The sequence below is a fragment of the Lynx rufus genome, unplaced genomic scaffold (assembly GCF_022079265.1).
Source record: "Lynx rufus isolate CCGP_SWC_20201006 ecotype Redwood Valley unplaced genomic scaffold, mLynRuf1.p SCAF_1, whole genome shotgun sequence".
Taxonomy (NCBI): Eukaryota; Metazoa; Chordata; class Mammalia; order Carnivora; family Felidae; genus Lynx; species Lynx rufus.
In genome coordinates, this window is record NW_025814823.1 from 223,922,173 (window position 1) to 223,947,434 (window position 25,262).

General features: G+C 35.8%; 1 protein-coding gene and 1 pseudogene across 2 annotated transcripts in view; both read left to right on the forward strand.

Annotated features, from left to right (window-relative positions):
• CDH18 (cadherin 18) overlaps window positions 1-25,262 on the forward strand; it is a 343,377-nt gene that overhangs the window by 111,425 nt on the left and 206,690 nt on the right. The window contains exon 3 of one of the 2 annotated variants that reach the window (XM_047074386.1): window positions 5,952-6,071. The exons of the other annotated variant lie outside the window; for it this stretch is intronic. Within the exon in view, the coding sequence (XP_046930342.1) occupies window positions 5,952-6,071 (120 nt within the window). The remainder of the gene's footprint in view (window positions 1-5,951; window positions 6,072-25,262) is intronic. 2 annotated transcript variants of the gene reach the window in all.
• Window positions 16,638-17,194, forward strand: LOC124507932 (chromobox protein homolog 3-like; annotated as a pseudogene).

Consider the following 25,262-nt stretch of genomic DNA (forward strand, 5'->3'; position numbering starts at 1 on the left):
AAAAGAAACCAAATGAAAAGAGTGGCACAGAGCAATTCCCAAAGGAAACAAGGCTTAAATTTTATAGCAGAAAAGATATCTTGAAAGCTTTTTTATGTACTTTAATCTATTTTTTTTCAAATTTGTATAAAACATCAGCTGAAAGGTACTAATCCCTAGCATGGGAACAGTTAAGTATGTGCCACAGGAAATATTTAAGATGAAAATTTTGTACACTAAATAGCCAGTGAAGCTTTAAAAAGCTTTTGTGGGTTTTTTTTAAATAGGAAATAGTTGTAAAATTAAAGCTTATAAAGCACTTTTAAAGTTTTCTTTGATTGAAAGCCAGTTATAAACAGAAGTGGCTACCGGTTGAATATATATTGACCAATATATAATAATTTCTAGAAGAAATAGATTATTTTAATATTGTAGAATAATGGAATTTCTGTCATCACTTCATATATTTTCATTTGGAAATACAGCATTATAAAGAATAATAATTTTTCCACTATGCATATAATTGGGGGACATAGTATGAATAAAGGAATTGAATTGTCCAATGTGGGATACCCTTCTTAGAATAAATACTGATTTGTTTTCTCTTTTTAACCAGGAAGAAAAACTCTTCATTAACATAACCAATATATCTCATTAACTTACTGAAAAAATGCCAAAAAGTATATCACTAGTAGTGCCTAATGTTTTAAAAAAGTCAGACACCATTAATTTCTACCTACTTTTATCAACTTGTAAGAATAACTTTTATTGTATCTCATTTATGATATAGCTGGTATCACATAGCACAGGGAATTACCATCTTTGTGTGTGTGTGTGTGTGTGTGTGTGTGTGTGTGCGTGCGTGCATCCGTGACTTGTAACTAGATTCTTTGACAGATTCAGTTAAAGAACACCTGTAAATCCTGAGAATAAATGTAATCTCTTCCCACTGCCACTGTAACACATTTTATTAGTTTGCTAAGGCTCCTGTAAGAAAGTACTGGCAAGCCAAGCAACTTAAACAACAGAACAAATTTTGTTTCCCTGTTCTCAAAACTAGAAGTCTGAGGACTAAAGTGTTAGCGGGGTCATGTTTCCTCCTAAAGTACTGGAAAGAGATTTGTCCCCAACGTCCCCTTCAGCTTCTAGTGCTTTGCTGGAAATTTTACCTTTCAGTGCTTGTTTAAGAATCACCCCAATATCTGTCTTCATATTCATGTAAAGTACTCTGTGTGCATGCGTGCGTGCGTGCGTGCGTGTGTGTGTTTCCACATTCCTCATTTTTATAAGGACACCAGTCGTATTAGAGTAGTAGGACTTTATCTTAATTAATTATGCCTACAGTGACCCTATTTCCAAATAAGATGGCCATGACGTCCTGGAGTCTAGAACTTCAACACATGAACGTTGAAGGGAACCAATTCAACTCATAACAGACACCCTGAAGCGTTCTTTTTTTTAGGTTATCTATTTTTTAATGAAAAAAAAGTTTTTTTTTCCTAATGTAAAAGAACTCACAAAAGCACTTAAGGGTTCTTACAATGTCGCCATCTAGGTTTCAGATACGTAAGAAAGTAAGATATGTATATATTTTTCTTTGGGCCTGAAACTTCCCTACCAATTCTCCTTGTAAGAAATCCTTCAACAATTGGGCAAAGGACTTATTTTCCATCCTCGCTATTTATTTTGACCCTTACTGTATCAGGGGCAGGCTGATTTTTGGTTGGGCTATATGCTGTACATATACGTGTGTTCCCTTCAGCCAGCAATCTGTGTATGAAGAGTGGTGTCCTCATACCTTCAGATGCCACCAAAGTAGAGTGACACAGGTAATTTCCTCTCCCTTGCTTCATGCACATTAGAATTGCCCAACACCTATGAGACCTACTCTATAGAGATGTGTATAACTGTTAATGACCATACATTTTGACCAGGATATAAGGTTATTATATTTGCTTTCTCTTCCCAGGATCCCTTCTCTGCTCATTTCTTGGTGCTACTTTAAACCATCACTTACATAATACCAGCAGGCTACCTTTCTTTCTTTTCTTTCTCCTTTTCTTATTGTTCTTTATTTCACTTGTCACTCCATTCATGCCTTTCAGCTTTCATATAACAAGACTGAACTTTTATAGACACTTTAAGCCAAGCAGAAGAATTTTTTTTCTTTTTTCTTTTTTCTTTTCTTTTTCTTTTTTCTTTTTTTTTTTTTTTTTTTTTTTTTTTTTTTTTTGTCATGTGGTGACCCAGCCTATTACCACAAATGAGGTGTGATCTTGCACAATTTGTCTTTATCAGATTTCTCTATGGAATGGTTGACTGGGGACTGTTTTTAAGACATTAAAAACTGTTTAAAACCTGAATAACTATTGCAAGGCCAGAGCAAATTTTAAAACCTGAGGATTTTATAAGTGTGGCTCCTTAAAAGATGACTATTTTTTTAAATTCTTTTAATGTTTATTTATTTTTGAAAGAGAGAGAGAGAGACAGAGCACGAGCTGGGGAGGGGCAGAGAGAGAGTAAGACACAGAATCCGAAGCAGGCTTCAGGCCCTGAGCTGTTTGCACGGAGCCCAATGTGGGGCTCGAACCCACCAACTGCAGAGATCATGACCTGAGCCAAAATTGAACGCTTAAACAACTGAACCACCCAGGTGCCCCAAAGATGACTATTATTCTAATACTTTCTATCTATACTCTTCTCTCCTATCTGAATCTCAGTAACCCCTATCTGCCAGGTGCAATCAGCATTTTTCCTATCAGATCAAAGATTTGACCGATATAATTTTATAACACGTTAGCCACATCGTGGGCTTTTTACAGAGGTTGTCTGGGCACTTACTACGTATTTCAATTTTTTTTTTCAGTGTGGCTCCAACAAAAATGGCTCCTAAACCTACTTTTATTTGTAGACTTATTTATTTGGAGATTGGTATTCTCTGAACAGGTTGGAGAGATAAATATGAAGTATTCAATGAATTTTGTGACATCACAGAAAAACTCATTAACACTCTATAAGCATCATACTAATAATTAGAACTAGGAGTGAAAGAGGCAGTGAACAAACTCACTCCTCTAAGTGTAATGGAGCTAGGACGTGCAGTGCTGCAATGAGGAAAATCATGGTGCCCACACAAGCCTAAACAAGGCTTTCTAAGAGTGGAATATCATTGAAGCAAGGGAATGGTTTTTTCTTTCATTTGAACTTTTAATTGTGAGATTATGGATTCACATGCAGCCATTAGAAATGATATGGACAGGGGCTCCTGGGGGCTCAGTCGGTTGAGGGTCCAACTTCGGCTCAGGTCATGATCTCATGGTTCATTGGTTAGAGCCCCTCACTGGGCTCTGTGCTGACAGATCGGAGCCTGGAGCCTGCTTCTATTTCTGTGTCTCTGTCTCTCTCTGCCCCTTCTCTCTCTCTCTCTCTCTCTCTCTCTCTCTCTCTCTCTCTCTTTCTCTCAAAAATAAATAAACATTAAAAAATTAAAAACAAAAAGACACGATATGGACAGATCCTTTGTATCCTTAACTCAGTTTTTTTTTTCAGTGATATAACATACAAAATTATCATCTTGAAAAACTATACAAAATATCATATCCAGGTAGTCGAAATTATTTGATCTTCAAATCTTATTTAGATTTCCCCCAGTTTTAATTGGATGAATGTTTAGTTCTATGTAATTTATCACCTGTGTATGTTTATGTAGCCACACCATCATCAAAATACTGAACAGTTCGAACATTATGAGGATCCCTCCTGTTGCTGTTTTATACACCAATCTCACTTACTTCCATCTCTTCTCCTTGAAACTGCCAACTACTAATCCGTTATCAGTTTCTAAAATTTCATCAACTCAAGAATGTGAAATGAACAGAATCTTACAATATGTCACCTTTTGGGATTGTTTTTTTTTTCCCCCACCAGGTATAATCCCCTAAAGATTCATCCAACTTGTTGCATATATCAACAGGGTGTTTATTTTTATTGCTGAGTAGTATTCCATACTATGAATGCACAGTAATTCTTTAGCTGTTTTTCCCAGTAGAGTTCATCTGGGATGTTTCCAGTTTGTGGCTACTACAAATAATGTTGCTGCGAATATATATGAATATTTGCAAACACGGTTTTAGGTGAACATACATTTTCATTACTTTAGCATCAATGCCCAAGAGTACAGTTTGCTGGGTTGTGTGGTAAATGTGTGTTTGGTTTTATAGAAATCTGCTAAATGTACACTTCCACCTGCGGTGTACAAGTGACCTAGTTTCTGAGTGTTCTTGCCGCATTTAGTGTCACCACTGCGTTTTTTCATTCTTAGAGATTACTTTTAGACATCACACAGTCCTCCTCTTCTGAGTATGCGTAGCTACTTACCATATTTCCACTTATAATCTCAATGTAAAACTGCTACTTAGAGGCCAGAATCCTAACATATTGTTAAAAGTCCGTATACATTTATAATCTGCTAATAAGGATCCTCAGGTGAACACGGCAGACTAATTGTATTAAGTTTTCTAGTATCCCTTGAAGAACAAGCTTTGCTTAAAGTTGCATCTGCATTTCCACTTGGAAGTAAAATCTTTGTCGTTAAACAGATATTTGACCCTTAGTAAGTGCCATACCTAAATAATTGAAGTCATGACTAAAATTAAAGACTGAAAATTGCCAGTGCCTCCATAGTCAAGGACCAAAATGAATGCAGGATTGCACACAGGCTTACTTGATTGTGGAAATATTTTGTTTGCTACATAACATGAATTAGTAGTGGAATCTTTTCCAGTTAGGCAGAATAAAATATCAAGTATGCACTATTAGATGATTCATCAAGTACATTTTATGAATAAATGAGAGTTCTTCACCCACTAATTTTACAGTGATGTTACATAGCCCTTAATAGATGGTTGTCTTGTTATTCCTAGATCAGTTTTCATTTGGGAATAACTAAAATATGATATAAATGTATCTAATTATGCAAATAGTATTTTAATAAACATAAAAGAAACCAGCATAATTCATCCACTAATTTTACTACCTCAAAATACAATATTTTAAAGTTACACTTTAAAGTACACTTTAAAGTACACTTTAGGGGCGCCTGGGTGGCTCAGTCGGTTAAGCGTCCGACTTCGGCTCAGGTCACGATCTCGCAGTCGGTGAGTTCGAGCCCCGCGTCGGGCTCTGCACTGACAGCTCAGAGCCTGGAGCCTATTTCAGATTCTGTGTCTCCCTCTCTCTCTGACCCTCCCCCATTCATGCTCTGTCTCTCTCTGTCTCAAAAATAAACAAACGTTAAAAAAAATTTTAAAAAAGTACACTTTAATTTAAAAAAAAAACAGCAAAATAGGCATATTTTGATACTCATTGTAGAAAGATGATTATGTTGGTACTGTTTATAAGAATCTAAAAGAATGAAAACTGAGCCTTGGAGACCAGTCAGGAGACTCATTAATAGTCTGTGTAAGAAATAAAAAGGGCATAAATGAATGAAAATGGTTTGAACGTGCTGTTTTGATGCCATTGATAATTTAATGTCAACTCACCCACATTCCAACCTAATCACAAACCATCCCACCTCCCATCTCCTGAATCATCATGTAACATGCAACATATGTCCTCACCATACCTTTAACTTTACCCCAGCATTGTGTACCCGCTTGATCCTTGATCATCAACCCAACCCAACCCCGATTATGTGAGTGTCAGAGGAAGCTCTCCACAGTGTTGACAGCACAGAAAGAACTATATTAAAATATTGGAGACCAAATATTCTATGTCGGCCTCTCATTTGGTACAGTTGTGGTCATGGGAAAAAAAGCAAGGGACAGGTTTGATAGATAAATCCAAGAATTAAATTTAGTAGGATACGTCTCTTATAGCATTCCATAGGTATTGAAGAATAACCTTTTTCTGTGTACAGAGCATGTGCTAAATGTTACCACACACTAAAATTTGTTTTCCTGAATTCACAGGTACCTCTGTTCTACAGGTTACAGCTACTGATGCAGATGACCCTACCTATGGAAACAGTGCGCGGGTGGTTTATAGTATTCTCCAGGGACAGCCCTACTTCTCCGTAGACCCTAAAACAGGTTAGTGCATCTATGTGCAATTTATGTGCAGACGTGTGCTAAAATAAAAAAGAAACCAATATTTTTATCTCTGTGTACTCTCGTACTTAGGAATTGTTATTTTAGCACATTTTAAAGTGTCCTCACTTTTTCTAAAATGAGGTAACTGAATCATTGAAGATAAAATAACTGTTTTTCTTAATATTTTGATTATCCATCATTTATACCCATACCAGTAAAAAGTTTATCTTTGCATATCCCTGCAACAATTACTCTCTGCTTAAAACAAATGTGGAGTATTACATCAAGTGAGATTTTCAAGTGTATTTTTTATATTAATTACATATTAGTTTTAAGTCTTTGCCAAAAAGGGTAAATATTCATTGGATGTTTCCCTATTTTATTTGAATTTTATTGTCACATAAGTTGTCATATATTACATTGGGGGAACTACTGTGTCTAGAACTGACATTTTTTCGTAGTTGGAAATTTCGTCACTCTTCAAATATTGTCTTATATTAGAGAAATTAACTGAGAGTGAAGACAAAAACATAGAAAATGTTTTTTTTTTTCAGGAAAAATAGGTATTCTTCTCTCTTTCCTCTCCTTTTTCTGTCCTAAACAATGATATCGTGTTATGTGATGTCAAAATGGGAATGCATTATAGGATCATGTTACAGCAGCATAATCTAAAAACCACATAAAAGTTCATGGCCCCATTGACAAATAATTTGTTAATAAAAATGTGACTAAACATACATTGATTTTGAATGTAGCCAAATGTCCAGTAAGAAATGAGTTTCACATTTTACTCATAGTTTAAAGATAGTCATGAGGCACAGATGAAGAGAGAGATCCAGGATATTCCAGAGGTTCCTAAATCCTTTCTAGTTACATTAGATTCATTCTGAATCAGATTAACATGTGGGATTATCAAGACGTAATGGACACAGCCACATAACTAACACAGAAGAGAGCTATGTTTGGTTGTAATATCCCCTTATGCTCACATAATTACATGGCATACAAAACATTTTTTAAGGTACCCTGCTTCATAAGTTTATGCATCTCAGGTTTGTTTACCACTATCTTAGATGAGTTACATCCAACTGAAAAGATGCTAGCACATTCCCAGTAACTAATACCATTTGAATGCCAAGAGTATTGTCATGATCCTGTTTTCAAGAGAATTCCACCAGGTTATTTGTCTTCTTTCTTCCCCTGGTGTGCTCCAACCCATAAGTATATAGGACAATAATAGATCTCAGGCATACTGTTAACCCCTTAGTTATTATAATTTATGAAGAAAATAATGAAGAATATGTTCAGAGCTAGGTAAAAGCAGAATACATACATACAAGTAGATCCTTGTATTATATGCATTATAATTATAAAATAAATATATAATAAAATGAGGTAAAAACTAAAAATCAGGAGATTATAAAAAATAATACAATGTGAACTAAAATAAGTATCAGATAAGCAACTTCTTGAGAGGTCTGGGGGACCCAGTCAGGTAGGCATCCGACTCTTGCTTTTGGCTCAGGTTATAAGCTCATGGTTCATAGGTTCGAGCCCTGCATTGGGCTCTGTGCTGTCAGCACGGAGACTGCTCGGGATTCTCTCTCTCCCATTCTCTCTGTCCCTCCTCCATTCATGATCTCTCTTTATCTCTCTCAATACAAATAAAGAAGCTTAAAAATATAAATAAAAATATTTTATTTTTTAAAATAAAAAATCAGCAATAGTCAAGAATGGCATCTATGTATGAATGATACTCATATGAGTTTTTACCACTGCTAACAAAGACTATTAGAAGAGTTATCTGGTTTAATATAGATGTACTTATATTTCGAGTTGAGTCAATTTTCACACAGCCTTCATATATTTTTACCCAATAAATAATGAATATTTCAAAGAAAAATATAACATTTCAGAACATTTCTGTTGTTAAATTCTATGTTTAATTTGCAGGCACATAAAAAATGAGACCAAAAAATCCTACCTTTTAATTATATACAAGGAGCATACTAGATATTCTTTTCTTTTCAACACTTTTACAGCATTTTAGATATCAAAGGGTTTCTGCTACATGTTTCTAAAAAAAGGGTAGACATTGGGCTTGAAATCTTTCTCAAACACTTCTGCACTGAAAACAGACATTCCACACGTAAGAGGATAGTGATGTTATACTGTAATTAATATAGTATAGTGCAGTAATTCTTAACTGTTATTTTTCTAAAATACTAAGGTTTATTCCAGAATGATTTAAGGATACTTCATGATCAAATCCTAGGATGTTACGTAATATCATAATAAATTGGTCAAGTGACTTAAATTATATGCCCCTGTGTACTTGCATAGAAATTTAGAATAACAACTAAATCCAATGAGAAACTTCATGCAATGTTCTTAGCCCAGTCCTAGGAAAGATATAGGTAGGTAGTCAATTTCTAGTGTCCCTCCCCTTTTAAAAAAAATGTTTGTTTATTTTTGAGAGAGAGATAGAGTGCGAGTGGCGGACGGTCAGAGAGACAGGGAGACACAGAATCCAAAGCAGGCTCCAGGCTCTGAGCTGTTGGCACAGAGCCCGATGCAGGGCTTGAACTCACAAACTGTAAGATCATGACCTGAGCTGAAGTCAGACACTTAACCAACTGAGCCACCCAGGTTCCCCATGTCCCCACTTTTTTTTTTAAGATTAAAAAGAATTTCCAAAATTGCATAGTGTGCCATCACAAGGGTTTGAAATAGTCTTAACTGAAACAGGAAAAAAATTGTTTGAAAGAATTTTTAGTCCACATTAACTATATAAAATGTGAATTCTACATATTATATATCACTAAGTTACATTTTTCAGGCATTTAAAGAAAAATTTTTAAGTATTCTTATTAAGAAAAATATACTTTTAGAAAATGTGGGATGACAATTTAAAAGAAAGTAAGTTAAAAAAAAATAAAAGGAAGTAAGTTAGACGTGAAAATAACCAACATTTTATCCTTAGAAATGACTGTCCCAGCTGAAAATAGTGTCTCTAGATGAGATAAAGTGACATGCTGTCCAGGAAACAATTGTCATTAATGCACAAGTCCTGACCCACAATAGCTCTGATTCTCTAAAAAGACCTTTCCTTAACATCTTGTAGCAGAAATCAATCAGCTATAAAAATGCACTCAGGGGAAGGCCTCAGTGAGTTTCTTAGGATGTAATTGAACAAGGCTTTCAACATAGTTTCTCCAGTGTGCATGATGTAATTAAAGTCATCAGCAACTTTGTTTCTATTTAACCTTTTCAATTTTATTTTATTTTAACAATGAACAAAAAATTGCTTGTGGAAGATCACTATATATTTGGATAAAAGATGTAAAGCATCTTTAAAAGTTTTATGAATTTCAATGTTAATTTTGCATAATTCCATATGAAACTCTACTTGAGAATGACTTTATTTTCCCAAACGCAATATTTTGCTTATCGATAGCCAAGAAGTTAAAATATTTAATTTATGGTCCAAAAAATCTGCAAAAGGAGAAAATTTGTCCATAGCAGAATATATTTTGTCAATTTGTCTCATCCAATAGCCCTCTCTAACTGATATAACAATAATAATTGCACAAATCGTTGTAGATACATTTTCAAATAAGTTCCTACAATTAGCTGCACATAGACAAAAATAGTGAGCCTAGTGCTGAAGAATTTGTTTCTTTAGAGAAAAACTAATGCATTAATTCAGAACTGTGTCATGTTTCCTAATTACTGAAAGAAATTATGTATCACTTTATTTTTTTTAGAGAAGAATTCTAAGAAGTTCCTGAAAGTGTAAGAGTATATGGGGTTTAACACAAGAAGTCCATTTTATTGTATTTTATTTTTTTTTAATTTTTTTAACGTTTATTTATTTTTGAGACAGAGAGAGACAGAGCATGAACGGGGGAGGGTCGGAGAGAGGGAGACACAGAATCTGAAACAGGCTCCAGGCTCCGAGCTGTCAGCACAGAGCCCGACGCGGGGCTTGAACTCACTGACCACGAGATCATGACCTGAGCTGAAGTCGGCCGCTTAACCGACTGAGCCACCCAGGCGCCCCAAGAAGTCCATTTTAGATAGCATTTAAGAAATAGACAGTTGACACCAGTGGTTGTTCACTCAATAACAATTTCCCACTTTGTTGGTCCTATTAGAATTCTAACTTTGCTCATTGTAGCAGCATACTCACTTAAGAAGCTAGATTTCCCATCCTCCCTGTTGCTATGGTGGCACACTTCTAGCCAATGAGCTATAAAAGAAACACCACTAGAGGCTTTTTGATATCTCTATATAGGTGCCAATGCTTCGTCGTTTTGGTTTCCCACCTTCTGGATTTACACATATGCATAATCCCTGGGGGTACAGCAACTATCTTGTAATCGTGGGACAATGAGCACACAAGGTGAAAGTCGCATGGGAAAAACTGGTGAGCAGAAGCCTGGCAGTGAAGTCACTCTGAGTAATTTTTTTATGTGCAAACACATGCAGTGCTGATACCTGGACTTTTGTGAAACGAGCTTTGCAGACTGGTAAATCCCCTTCCCAGCACTGTGCACTTCTCACACAGGCATAGACATGGAGCTCCTAGACTACTTTTATTCCTCTCAACCCAGGACACATGGTCCAGAGAGCGAGCGCAGTGCTTTCTGTATTTAAGGAGTCATTTTCAGTTCCACTGCCAATACTAAGCTGGAAAAGGAGATTGTTCACACTGACTTGAATATCAAAAGGTACATTAATTGTTGATATTTGGGGGGAATCAGAGAATAGAACCAAAGATAATTTTCTCTGACACGCCACTGAATATGCATATGTGAAAAATAATTTTAACTGCCATCAAGATGTAGTAAGTAAACTATATACAGTATAGACGTCAGATAACTCTCCTACTACCGCCTAGGTCCATCTGTGCTGTTACAAATGGCAAGATTTCATTCTTTTTTCAAGACTGAAAAATATTTCAGTATATTGTATTATTGTATGTGTGTGTATACACACACACACACACACACACACACATATATGTTACAAATGGCAAGAGTCCATTCTTTGTTCATGACTGACAAATATTTAAGTATATTGTGTTATTGTATGTGTGTGCATATATATGTACATATATACACATATAAATATATATATGCACACACATATATAAACACATATATACATATATATACATATATATGTTACAAATGGCAAATGTTCATTCTTTTTTCATGCCTAATATTTCAGTATATTATTTTATTGCATATATATACATTACATTTTCTTTATCCATTCATCCGTTGATAGATACTTAAGATGTTACCGTATGTTGGCCTTTGTCAATAATGTTGCAGTGAATATATATATATTTTTTTTTTCTTTTTTCAATAATACATATATATTTTCAAATGAATGTTTTTGGTGTTTTTTTTTTTTTTGATAAATATCCAGAAGTAGAATTGCTGGATCATCTGATAGATTTAATTTTAGCTTTTAGAGGAAACTTTATCCTGTTTTACATAGAAGCTGTACCAATTTTACATTCACACCGACAGCATAAAGGGATTCCCTTTTGTGTACATTCTCACCAAAACTTATTTCTTGTCTTTTTGATAACATTCATTCTAAGAGGTGTGAGGTGATAGCCCATTGTGGTTTTGATTTGTATTTCCCTGATGATGAGTGATGTTGTACATCTTGGCCACCTGTATCTTGGCCACCTGTATATCATATTTGGGAAAATATTCAGGTTTTCTGCCCACTTAAAAAATTAGTATCACTAAAACACATTATATTAGTTTTAGGTGTACAGTATAATGATTTGCCACTTGTGTCCACTGTGAAATGATGACCACCATCAAGTCTAGTCATCATCCATCGCCATAATAAGTTGCAGCTGTTTTGTGTGTGTGTGATGAGAATTTTCAAGATGGACTCTCCTGGCAACTTTTAAATGTGCTCTGCCCATTTTTTAATTGGGTTGTTTGGCTTTTTCTTTGCTATTGAGTTGTATGAGTTCTTCGTGTATTTTGACTATTAACTCCTTATCAGACATAGGACTTGAAAATATTTTCTCCCATTCCATAGGTTACCTTTTCATTTTGTCATGGTTTCCTTTGCTGTGTGGTTGCTTTAGAGTTTGATGTAGTCTCACTTGTTTATTTTTGCATTTGTTGCTTTTATCTTTGTGTCAGAGTCAAAAAAAAAAATCATTGCCAAGACCTATGTCAAGAAAGATACGGCCTATGTTTTTTTCTAGAAGTTTTGTAGTTTCAGGTCTTATGTTCATCTTTTTAATTCATTTTGAGTTAATTTTTGTGTATGCTGTAAGAAAGCAGTCCAAATTCATTCTTTCGCATGTGGCTGTCCAGTTTTCCAAACCCCATTTATTGAAGACACTGTCCTTTCCCCATTGCATATTTTTTGCTCGTTTGTTATGTATTAATTGACTATATATGTGTGAATTTATTTGTAGGCTCCCTATTCTGTTCCACAAATCTATATGTCTGTTTTTATGTCATTACAATATTGTTTTGGTTACTATACCTTTATAATGTAGTTTGGCTCGGGTCATTATCTTGTGGTTCATGGATTTGAGCCCCACATTGGGCTCTGTGCTGAGTGGTTAGGATTCTGTGTCTCCCTCTCTCTCTGAGTCCCCGCCTTGTGTTTTTAATCAGTCTCTCTCTCTCTCTCTCTCTCTCTCTCTCTTTCAAAAATAAATAAACTTTAAATTTTTTTAAAAGATTGCTTTGGTTATTTTGGGTCTTATGAACTTTAGAATTGTCTGTTCTATTTCTATGAAAAATGCCACTGGAATTTTGGTAGGGATTGCACTGAATCTATAGATTCATCCTTTGGATAGGATGTCTAGTTTAACATATTGATTCTTCTAAGCTATATCATGAAATGTATTTCCATTCATTTGTTCCTTCTATGTTTTTCACTAATTACTTACAGTTTTTAGTGTATGGGTCTTCTACCTGCTTGCTTAAATTTATTCCTAAGTATTTTCTTCTTTTTTGATGCAATTATAAGAGTTTGTTTTACTAATTTTTCTTTCTGACTTTGTCATTACAGTATAGAGATGCAACAGATTTTTGCATATTGATTTTCTATCCTGCAACGTTACTGAATTCTTTTATTAGTTCTAACCATTTTGTTGGAGTCTTTAGGGTTTCCTATGTATAACAGCTTTTCGTCTGCAAATAGTAACAGTTTTACTTCTTCCTTTCCAATTTGGATGCCTTTTACTTCTTGCATAATTGCCCTGGTTAGGACTTCTAGTACCATGCTGAATAAAAATGGTGAGAGTGGGTACCCCTGTCTTGCTCCTAGTATGAGAGGAAAAGGTTGTAGCTTTTTCCTGTTGAGTATTGTAGAAGTGCCGACAACACTGAGTTCACCTTTGGCCTTCCATCTTGTTTTCTCCTTCTGGTGCATAGATGATGCCATTTTAGATAAGTAATAGAGATCCTCTGACCCACAGATGGCACAGACTCACGTAACTACCCTGTGACCTCACTACCATGGCCATAATTCCTTAAGGACTGGGGGTTAAGGCCCAGGTAGCAACAGAGAATAGGGGCTGAGAGTAGCTGCTCTGGGTCATCTAACTGCCTGATTGCCCCATCAGTAAGTTACCCTGAATATAACTCTGCATAGTATTATGGAATGGCTTGCTTGGTTTTTTGGTATCAAACTATCTTCTCAGTCTGGCCCTCCTCCAACTTGTAATAATTTGCATACTTAGCAAGATACTGGAAAAGAAAACAAGCATGTGTAAAAGGACCAGGCCAGGCTAAAGCTCCTTGTCATGCCCAGGGTGAGCAAGGGGGGGCGGGGAGGGGCACCTGGGAGCCCTTTACATGTAGGGGAAAAAACCAGGTTGGCCAGCCACCTCCATGTGGGGAATCTTGGTCAGGATTTCTGGGCATTTAGGACCAGTATGGCACCCCCCAAACACATAAGGGATTGTTAGATACTCTATTCAAAATAGTAGGGAAAAGGCAGTAGAGAAGGGAAACTGATCAAGCTATTGCAACCACAGCTTGGCCATTGCCCCATGCCTTAAGATTCACCACAGAAAAGGAATTATGAGTAAGGAGAGCATTGGAACAGATCCAAGAAGCATTGGCTCTGGAAAGGACATACAAGCTGCATGTTCCTCTAATACAGACCTCATGTCCAAAAGAATTCAAAGGAAGGAGGAACGGTTAGAAATTATAGCATGTAAGGTGTATGGGCACAGGTTACCACACACTAGAGAGAGAACTATTACATCTCAGGAGAACTGGGACCGGAAATCATGAGATCCCTGGGGTAATGACTCCTCTGATGAGGATATGATCATGGAGTGTTATGGAAACTGGTCTAGATCACCCAGCAGAACCAAGCGGCACTCAGAGATCTTGGAAGGCAGGAGGTTTATTTTACACCTGTGGGCTCAGAGGAGATCCTTCTCCAGAGGTCTGAGCCCGGAGCATAGCAGAGGGGACAACTTATAGTCTGTTACTTCTACATTCCTCATTAGTAGCAGTTTGGCCCCAGAGGCAAGCAGGGTGGGTAGAAGAACCTGGAAGGGGAGTCTTCAGGCAGGGGCTGGAATTCACCTATGAGTCCTGTCGGCCAGCTTATAACAGATTTTTTCCCTATCAAGAGGAAGAAAATGATTTCCAGGAAGGAATTTGGATTCAAACAAAGACCCAGCCCACTCACGAGCCTGGCAATAACTGAGAAGAAGTTCCTACTAGTCAGAAAACAATGAGGGAACATTCTGCAGCTGAATTGGTGGAGCTAACAGGCACTTTAGGCAAAAGGGCAGAGAAGAGGTGGCTGCTTGTGTGTTACCACTCTTGGATACTGCAGGAGACGGTGTTATGTTAAATGCATTTCAGATGTTAACAACGGCCTCAGCCACTGCCGGACCTCCCTTGTGACAAAAACTATATACCCCAGGCATGGGTGAGAATAGCAGGTGCTTAGCTAATCTGATCGATTAGGTAAATGCTAGCATCAAGATGACCTGGCCTAGTGAAGGGGCTGTGTTCTCCCCTCTGTATCGCTGGAATTCTATGGAAGAACTAAAAGAAATTATACTTTCAACAGGAACGAGGGGCGCCTGGGTGGCTCAGACAGTTGAGCGCCCGACTTCGGCTCAGGTCATGATCTCGCAGTCTGTGAGTTTGAGCCCTGGGTCGGGCTCTATGCTGACAGCTCAGAACCTGTAGCCTGCTTTGGATTCTGTATCTCCCTCTCTCTCTGTTCCTCTGTGTCTAGCTCGTGATCTGTGTCTGGCTCAAAAATAAATAAACATAAAAAAAAAAAACCACAAACAAATGGCAATGAAACATGCCATTTGCACTCCGAATTCTAGAAGCCTAGACAAAGAATTGTTTTCCTCTAGTATGGAAGACTCTATCTTAAAGTGAGCCCCAGGGGCATGGTACAGGACTTCAGTATCTTGCCCCTATGGTTAATGGGCCCATTGTTACAGTAGGAGCTATGGTGACTAACTTCCACTGAAATGGAGAGAATCCATAATGAGGGAAATAATTGAAAAACAAATGACTTTACTGATGATAAAATGGTGACGATGGGGCCCATCAAGGTCTCTTGTGAAACGTGGTGGCAAGATCTAATGCTATCTTGGACCTCAAAAGAAAATATAAACAGACAACCCAGTCTGGTCTTTCTAAACCTATGGAAGGAGTTGCCCAAAGGAAAGCAGTTTGTTTACTCCCTTGAAGGAAGGCTCAAAAAACCCAGATGTGTCACCAAATTACTCTTCCACTAATGGAGGAATTTCAAGGGTAGATACCCCAGACCCCTAGAGAATAGGGATTAGGCCCAGTGTTGTCCTCTAGTGCGTGCAGTTGGGGGCAACCAGAGGTCCCATGTGGAATTAACTATTTATTAGTCTTGCACTAACAGACTGAAGTAACCCTACTAGATACTAGAGCTGAATGCACAGCTATCTGTGTGTGCATAGGGAGAAATAAAGTCTATTCATGGTGGCAGGGGACAAATTATTAAGGTCTGAGGAACTAGTCTCTACCTACAGATCACCAGGCTTCCTCCCCACTGTTTTCTAGTGCATATTTCTCCCATTCCTTAGTATATTCCAGGCGTAGATGTTCTACAGGATCTTGATCTAAACTACAATGGCAAATGAATTCAGGTTGCATAACTTGGGATGATTCATCCTTTCTGTCTCAGCAGCTGTGCCATTACAGGAGTGACTGTAACGTGACTTAAAGTCACATTGTTGGGAGGTAAATACCAACAAGTTCCATGGTCCAGGCCAATCAGTAAAGTTTCTGGGCATTATCTGATCAGATAGTACAAAAGTGATGCCTAAGGCTGTCATGGATTGAAATGCAAGCCTTCCCAGTCCCTAAAATGGTAAAGGAATTACAGGCGTTTTTGGTTTAATAGGATTGTGGGAGACCTTATATTGCCCATCAGACAAGATATTAAGACCCTCATATTCCTCGGTTGAGATGGAAAGCTGAGACCCTGGGACCTGGAGCAGCTTGGAGGTGGTGAATAATAGCTCTTCAAGTCTGCAATAAAAAAATGGCCTCCAATAAAACTACATTGCAAAAAAAAAAAAAAATGGGGAAGAGGCAGAATGGAAAGAGTAAAAAAAGTAGAAAAGGTAGAGCCTGATGAATTCGTGGTGAAAAAAGTACTGACTGACGTGTAGTGAATGGAAAGGTGGAGTATTTCCTGAAGTGGAAGGGATTTACAGATGCTGACAGTACTTGGGAACCTGAAGAAAATTTAGATTGTTCAGAGTTAATGGAAGCATTTCTTAATTCTCAAAAAGCTGCTGAAGAAAAAGATGGTGCAAAAAGAAAATCGTTATCTGACGGTGAATCTGATGATAGCAAATCCAAGAAGAAAAGAGATGCTACTGATAAACCAAGAGGTTCTGCCAGAGGTCTTGATCCTGAACGAATAATTGGTGCACAGACAGCAGTGGAGAGTTAATGTTTCTCATGAAGTGGAAAGATTCAGATGAGGCACGGTGGTGGCGAAAGAGGCAAATACGAAGTGTCCTCCGATTGTAATTGCTTTTTTGTGAAGAGAGACTAACTTGGCATTCTTGTCCAGAGGATGAGGTTCAGTAATTGTTTGTGTTGCTTTTTATGTATGAATATATATAATATATATATATATATATGTATATGTATATGTACATATGTATACATATGTATATGTATATATGTATATGTATATATATGTATATGTATATATATATGTATATATTATATAGGTAATCTGGGTATTGTTTTTTTGATTTATTAGTGTGAATAGATAACATTCAAATGAAAAATCAAGTTAGATATGTTTGTTTTGAAATAGTATTGGGGGAGTTGTTGGGGGTTTTTGCATCTATAGCACTGGTTACTTTGAACAAATAAAAGCTTTCTGTAGTTGCTTCCTTTATCAGAAAATAATATTTGAGACCAGATATTATTCCCCTGCTTTAGAGAACACCTTTTCTAAATATTTTTCTAAAAATTGAACAAGCCTTCATAGTTGTTAATCAGAATTTGTCTTTAACTCCTATATGCCTGAGGACCGTTTTGTGTTTCTTGTTTATTTGGGGGGTTTTTGTGTGTATACTTAAAACATATACATAAATGGTTTTCTTTTTTTCTTTTCTTTTAACATTCCCCAAAATAAAAACAGCATTTTATAACCATGGATAATTCCATGTTTCTGGGACGCCATCATTTTCGGCAACCTAAGAAATATATCACTTACACTGAAATTTTTCCTGAAGCCTTAACCTTTCAAATTTTGCAATTAATTGGGCAATTTAAATATGAGGTAAGCAATTAAAATTGGAAATTTGAAAGCAGCCATATCGGAAATCATGTCTACAGTCACACAAATGCAAGTTTGTTGGCAAGATCCCCGAAAGGAAAATTTTGTCACTACCAACAATCTCCCCACCTAAATGAGAAAACTAGACAAGTCCTGGTGTGTTTTAAGTAGGTAAGCAAAACTTAGTTAAATGGACATTTAAAGGTTCTTTCTAGTCAACCATTCCTTTTCAAGAAGTTGAAATCCCTGTGCTGCATTGACTAAAAGAAGGTCATGATGCATGGAATGTCGAAGACTTGTTCATGGAAACCTGATCATAATCAGATGGTCAGAGAGAGATGCTGGCAATTTAGCACCTGCTGGAATAAATGGGGGGACAAAGAGCACCTGGATGGCTCAGTGGGTTAAGCCTCCAACTTCAGCTCAGGTCATGATTTCACTGCTTGTGGGTTCAAGCCCCGCATTGGGCTCTGTGCTGACAGTTTAGAGCCTGGAGCCTGTTTCAGATTCTGTGTCTCCCTCTCCCTCTGCCCTTCCCTCACTCACTCTCTGTCTCTGTCTCTCTCCCAAAAATAAATAAACATTAAAAAAATTTTAAAAAGTAAATTAAAAAATAAATGGGGGGACAGACCTCTGTGATCTAAACTCTTGGCCTTCATGTTTTTTCTTTACCCCAATACATACCTTATTGTCAGCTTAATCTTCTCAGTATTTGAGTTACTCGTTCAGCAGAAACCAGGAAAAACAGTAAGTTTGTAATCAGAATATTACCCAGCTGTATACTATTTACTTTATTGTAAATACCGGTAGACCATGGCCAATAGTTTTATATTTCTTTAAAACAAAACAAAACAACAACAAAAAGATGGGAAGCTAATAGAATTGGCATGCTAACCAACGAGAGGCTTTCTCAAAGGCAAGGAAAAAAAGTACAGGTCCTGAGGGTATTAATAATAGATGTGAGATGTGAATTAGATGTAGATTTGGCTGGGGCTTGTGGCAATGACAAAATGAGAAATCAATTGTGGCCGTAACGATGTTGGGGGTGGAGTGTAGGAGTCCTGACCACACAGACTCTATCTTAGACCCTGTGTCCTTTTCTCCACTCTGGCCCACAGATGCTGCCCCGTGAGGTTACTGGTAGAGCTACCCTCTCGCATACAGATGGTGCAGCTTTAGTGAACTGCCCTGTGATCTCACCACCATGCCCCTCATTCCATAAAGGCTGGGGATTAAGATCCAGATAGGAACTGAATATGGCTGGGTAGCGCTCGGAATCATCTGTCGGCTCACTTAATTGCCCATCAGCAAGTCACCTTGAATAAAACTCTGTAAATGGTATGGAGTGGCTTGCTTGGTTTTGTTTGTTTGTTTGTTTGTTTGTTTGTTTTTTATAATAAAGTGGCTTCTCAATCTGGAAGATAGATTACTGACCCTCTTCCACCTTGTAACAAATGTGATGTTAGCTGTGGTTTTGTCATATGTGGCATTTTTTATGTTGAGGTATGTTCCCTCCATGTCTACTTTGTTGAGTTTTTAACCATAAATCAAAGTGGAATTTTGTTAAATGCTATTTCTGCATCTATTAAGAGGGTCATATGATTTTTATTTTTCATTTTGTTACTATAGTGCATCCAATTGATTTGTAGATGTTGAACCATCCTGCCGTTCCTGAAATAAATCCCACCGATCATGGTGTGTGATTCTTTTTTAATGTCTGGCTAAATTTGGTTTGCTAATATTTCCTTGAGGATTTTTGCATCTATATTCTTTAGGGATATTGGCCTATAATTTTCTTTTCTAATGAGGTCCTTGTCCAAGGATAATGCGGGTGTAAAATGAGTTTGGAAGCATTCTCTCTTTAGTTTTTGGAGAAGAGTTTGAGAAAGATTGGTATTAAATCTTCTTTGAATTTTTGGTGGACTTTTCAGTGAAGACGTCTGGTGCTGGACTTTTGTTAGGAGGTTTTTGATTACTCATTCAGCCTTTTTAGTAGAAATTGACCTGTTCACATTTTCTATTTCTTCATGATCCAGGCTTGGTAGATTGTATGTTTCTACAAATTTATTCATCTAGGTTGTCAATTTTTTGGCATATAATTTTTATAGTAGTCTTTATGATCATTAGTATTTCTGTGTCATCAAGTTGTAACACCTCCTTTTTTCATTTCTCATCCAGCTCTTAGTTTCACTGATTTTTTTTTCTATTTTTAGTGTCTATTTTTTTTCTCTTCTGACCGTTGTTATTTTCTTCTTTCTCCTATCTTTGGGCTTTGTTCTTGTTCTAGTTCCTTGAGGTATAAAGTTAGGTGTTTTTTGTTTGTTTGTTTGTTTGTCTGAAGTTTATCTTTTTATTGAAGTAAGCATTTTCTTTATGAGCTTCTTTTTAAAACTACTTTTGCTGTATACCATAAATTTCGGTATTTTGTATTTCCATTTTGTTGTTCTCAAGGTATTTTTAAATCTCTGCTTTGATTTCTTACTGAGTACTGAATATTATGTCATTTAATCTCCACAGATCTGTGCTTTTTTTTCAGTTTTCTTATAATTGGTTACTAGTTTCATATCATTGTGGTTGGAAATATACTTAATGAGAATTTCATCCTCTTAAATTTCTTTCGGCTTGTTTCTGGTCTAATATATCTATCCTGGAGCATGTTACATGTGCACGTGAGAAAAATATATATTCTGTTGGATGAAATGTTCTGTGTATATCCGTTACATCCATCTTGACTAATGGGTTATTTAAGGCTAATGTTTCCTTACTGATTTTCTGTCTAGATGATCCATCCATTGATGTAAATGGGGTGTTAAGGTCCTCTACTATTATTGTATTGTTTTCTATTTCTCCCTTTAGGTCTGTTAGTATTTGCTTTATATTTGTTGGTTCTCCATATGTTCTCTTATATGTTGGGTGCACAAATATTTACAAATGTCACCTTCCCTTGTTGGATTGACCCTTTTATCATTACATCATGTCCTTCATTGTTTCTAATTGCAGTTTGTGTTTTAAAATCTATTTTCTCTTATGTGAATATAGTTACCCCAACTTCCTTTTGGTTTCCATTTGCATGGACTATCTTTTTCTACTCCTCCACTTTCAGTTTGTGTCCTTACATCCCTTGTAGCCAGGGTATAGATGGGTCTTGGTGTGTGTGTGTGTGTGTGTGTGTGTGTGTGTGTGTGTGTGTGTGTCTGCATCTGTGTTTATCCACTCAGCCACATTGTGTCTTTTGATTGGAGAATTTAGTCAATTTATATCTAAAGTAATTATTGATCGATGTATACTTTTACCTATTCAGTTAATTGTTTTTGGGTTATGTCATAGTTCCTTTCTATTCTTGCAACCGTCTTTGGTTTGTTGGCTTTCTTTTGTAGTATGCTTTAATTCCTATTTATCTTTGTGTAGCTTCTATAGGATTTTGTTTTGTGGTTACAATCCGGTTTACATATAACAGCTTAGGCCTATAACAGTCTATTTTAAATAGAGAACGACTTAAGTGTCATTGGATTCCCAAACTGTGCTTTTAACTCCTCCACACTGCCAGCTTGTTTCTGATGTCACATTTTATACCTTTTTATCTTGTGTATCCCTTAAGTAATATTTGTAGTTGTAATTATTTTTACTACTTTTGTCTTTTAACCTTAATAGTAGCTTTATAAATGATTAATCCACTACCTTTACTACATATTCACCTCTCCAGTGAGATTTGGTCTTTCATATATAAATATATATTTTGTTTGTTTGTTTTGTTTTGCTAATAAGTGCCCTTTCTTTTCAGCTTAAAAAGTCCTTTTAACACCTTTAACATTTCTTGTATTACTCTTGTCGCAAATTTTGAATTTTTAACATTAGTATTATTTTTTATTATGTTGTGTAGAATTTTCTCATCTCTGGTCTTCTATAGACATCTTTTTTTTTTTAATTTTTCCATTTCTGTCATTTGTGTAGCATTCTAATTTAGTATTTTCTCAAATGATGGACATAAAATGTAACTTCTCTGAGAAAACTAAGTGTTTTGGGCATCAAAATAAAGAAAAAAATCATTAGAAAGTTGCAGGGTCGCCAAGAAACTATCACCAAGAAAGGAAAAAAAAAGTTTTCTATGTATATAATTGAGAAACAAATTCTTGGAATGCAAACTCTTTGAGAACTCCCATTACTCATGTTTGTGTCTTCTGTAATGATTAGTGAACTGTGTGATCTCTAGAAGAAAGCACTATTTTTATAGGAATGCAATATGATTTGAAGGTGGTTTCCAAAATAACACCAGTTTCTAATAAGTACTTTAATTTTATTTATTACCATAATTATTTCATGTTTCAGAATATTCCCTGTCTTTCATATATTGAATTTAGACAGGTTGTATATCTGAATCAGAAAAGAATAATGAAATTGTGATTTTAAGAATATTTTTGTTCTATTTTTCTCTCATTTTTTTTCTTTTTCTTTTGCTGTAAGTGTCTAACTCTTTTAACTTTATGGCATAAATCCTTCCTTTAAAATACAAATAAATGGCTCAAACTCCTATCTCAGAGTAGTGTGGGAAGAAAAGTATTCTCCTCAGTATTCTGAATTTTCCTGAGATGAAGAAAAGAAGAGAAGAGAAAAGAAAAGAAAAGAAAGAAAAAAGGAAAAGGAAAAGGAAAAGGAAAAGAAAAAGAAAAAGAAAAAGAAAAAGAAAAAGAAAAAGAAAAAGAAAAAGAAAAAAGAAAAAGGTGGGGTGGAAGCTTCCCCCCTGCTTACCAGGTCCTAACTCCTAATTTTAGCTCTGCAGGGAAACAGAGTCCTCATTCCTTTGTTGCCCCAAATGCTACTAATACAGGAATTCGGGGTGGTCCAGATATTTTCTGAAGGTTGAGGGTATGTGAAAGATAATTATGATCGATGCGAAAAAGAATTAACTTGAAACTCAAAATTAAATATTACACATTCTTCATTAAAAACTGTGCCATAGGAGATTTAAACTACTGTTTTTATTCCAGAGGTGTCTCATTTTTCCCACTCTTCAGGCAACGTTTTTCTTGCTTCCATCTTTTCAATATCTTTCAGAATATTCCACAGAAACTTGTTGTTAATATGTAGAGAAATAAGGACATTCTTTTGCCTCATGTTTGTTCATCTGACATATACAAGCAGGTTTCAACCTTCTAGAGATACATGGAGTAGGGACTTTTTCCTGAAGAGGAATTGTCTTTCCAATCACCAGCCACCTGGCCAACCTCACACATCTTTTGAAATATTTCCAACTTTGCTATTTCCCAAAATATACACAGCTTAATTTTTAGCCATTTTTAGTCATTTTTATGTATTTAATACCAATTATTTTATTACTTATAACAACCTACAACAGTCACTGTTTCTTCTCTTTGTATTTCTTGACCCTTAATGTTTCTTCAACTTTTTTATTTTTCTCACCGCATTTCCCCACCTTAGTCATCTGTCTTATGTTTTTCTAAAATTAACATGTTTCCTAATTTTTCCTTTGAATCTGATAACTAAGGAGTTTCCCAGAGTGAGAATTATTAAAAAAAAATAGTTATGTGGCAACAAGACCCATGGGATAGTCTTGTGAGAAAAAAAAATAAAAGCCCTTCCTAGTGGGGATATTTAGGTACACAAATACATGCACAGACCTATGAGTCCACCAAAATGTACTGACAGAAAGGCTTTGCCATTGGCACATCCACGCTTGCAAAAGACTCACAGGAGAGACTGTCTTTCTTAGTTTGTGAAGCGTTCATCCAAGAAGTAGCATAAGTATTAAGAGATGAGGGCTTTATGGTCTCAATCCTTTTCAGTGCAGAAGTTGTACAGGCAAACTTCAGAAAATGAAAGTAAATGCAAACATGCCATATAAACAGCTTTTAGAAAAAAATATATATGTTATTAAATTATATTCATCTTATACATGTAATTTTTAAAATATGTGTCGTATATAGTAGGGCCCACAACTGTCACTTATTTCATATTCTTGAAGCATCATTCATTCATTCTGTGAAAAAATACCTGATGTCTTATATATGACATTTTCTGTTAACTGAGCATTTACGATTTTACTTACAGTGTTACTGGCATAGCTTCTACACACTCACGGTGCTCCGTTTCCTCTAATATCGTCACTTGCAAACAAATCAAGCATCATTTTTATGCCTGTCACAATAGTTTATTGTTGTCTACATCCCCCCAGTGCTGCCAAACATGGGTGAGCTGCTCTCTCCAGGTCTGCTTGATTAACTGATCGATGGGAGTGGCGACGCAAAGGAACAGTCTTTTGTTTAAGGCACCTGACGGCTCTATGTAAATATAGTCAATACAATTAACACCTTGGGCTTTTCCAAGTTTAATTTAAGACACAGAGAAGTTGAACTACATATATATATAGTATATATACATATATATAGTATACATATACATATACATATACATATAGTATATATACATATATATAGTATACGTATACATATACATATATATAGTATATATACATATACTATACATATACATGTACATATACATATACATATAGTATATATACATACATGTACAGTATGTACTATATGTACAGTAGTATACATGTACATATACATATACATATACATATAGAATATATACATATAGATAGTATACATATACATATATATAGTATATATACATGGCTGTAGCTCTCTGTTTTCATGCTGTCTCACTATTTTTTTTATTCACATTTGTAACACATCCTTTTCAGGAGTAATAAAAAAAAAGATGATTCTCAATGTGCAAAACAGAAAATATTTGAGTAGGACAGGAGAATATAATAGTCAAGAATGCAATAATTTTTTGAAATGTGGAGTCTAAAGATTTGATTTTTTCAATCTCTTTCATTATCTCTTTCTCAATGAGCTATTCTGGGACATTATTTATGGCTACCTCAACCAAATTCATGATTTTCAATAACTATATTGTAAGAAAATGAGTATATATCTATACATACATACATATATATGTATTTGTTTCTTAAATATATATATATATTTATTAAATTCCACATATGAGTGAAATCATATGGTATTTGTATTTCTGTGATGGACTTATTTCATTTAGCATAATACTCACAAGCTCTGTCCACAGTGTTGTAAATGGTAAGATTTCATTCTTTTTATGGGTGAGTAATATTCCATTGTATATATATACCACATCTTCTGTATCCATTTATCAGTCCATGGAAACTTGAGCTGTTTCCATAGTTTGGCTATTGTAGGTAATGCTGCTCTAAACATTGGGGTGCGTGTATCATTTTGAATTAGTATTTTGTATTCTTTGGGTAAATACCAAACATAGGGAAAAAGAGAGGCAAGCCAAGAAACAGACTCTTAACTACAGAGA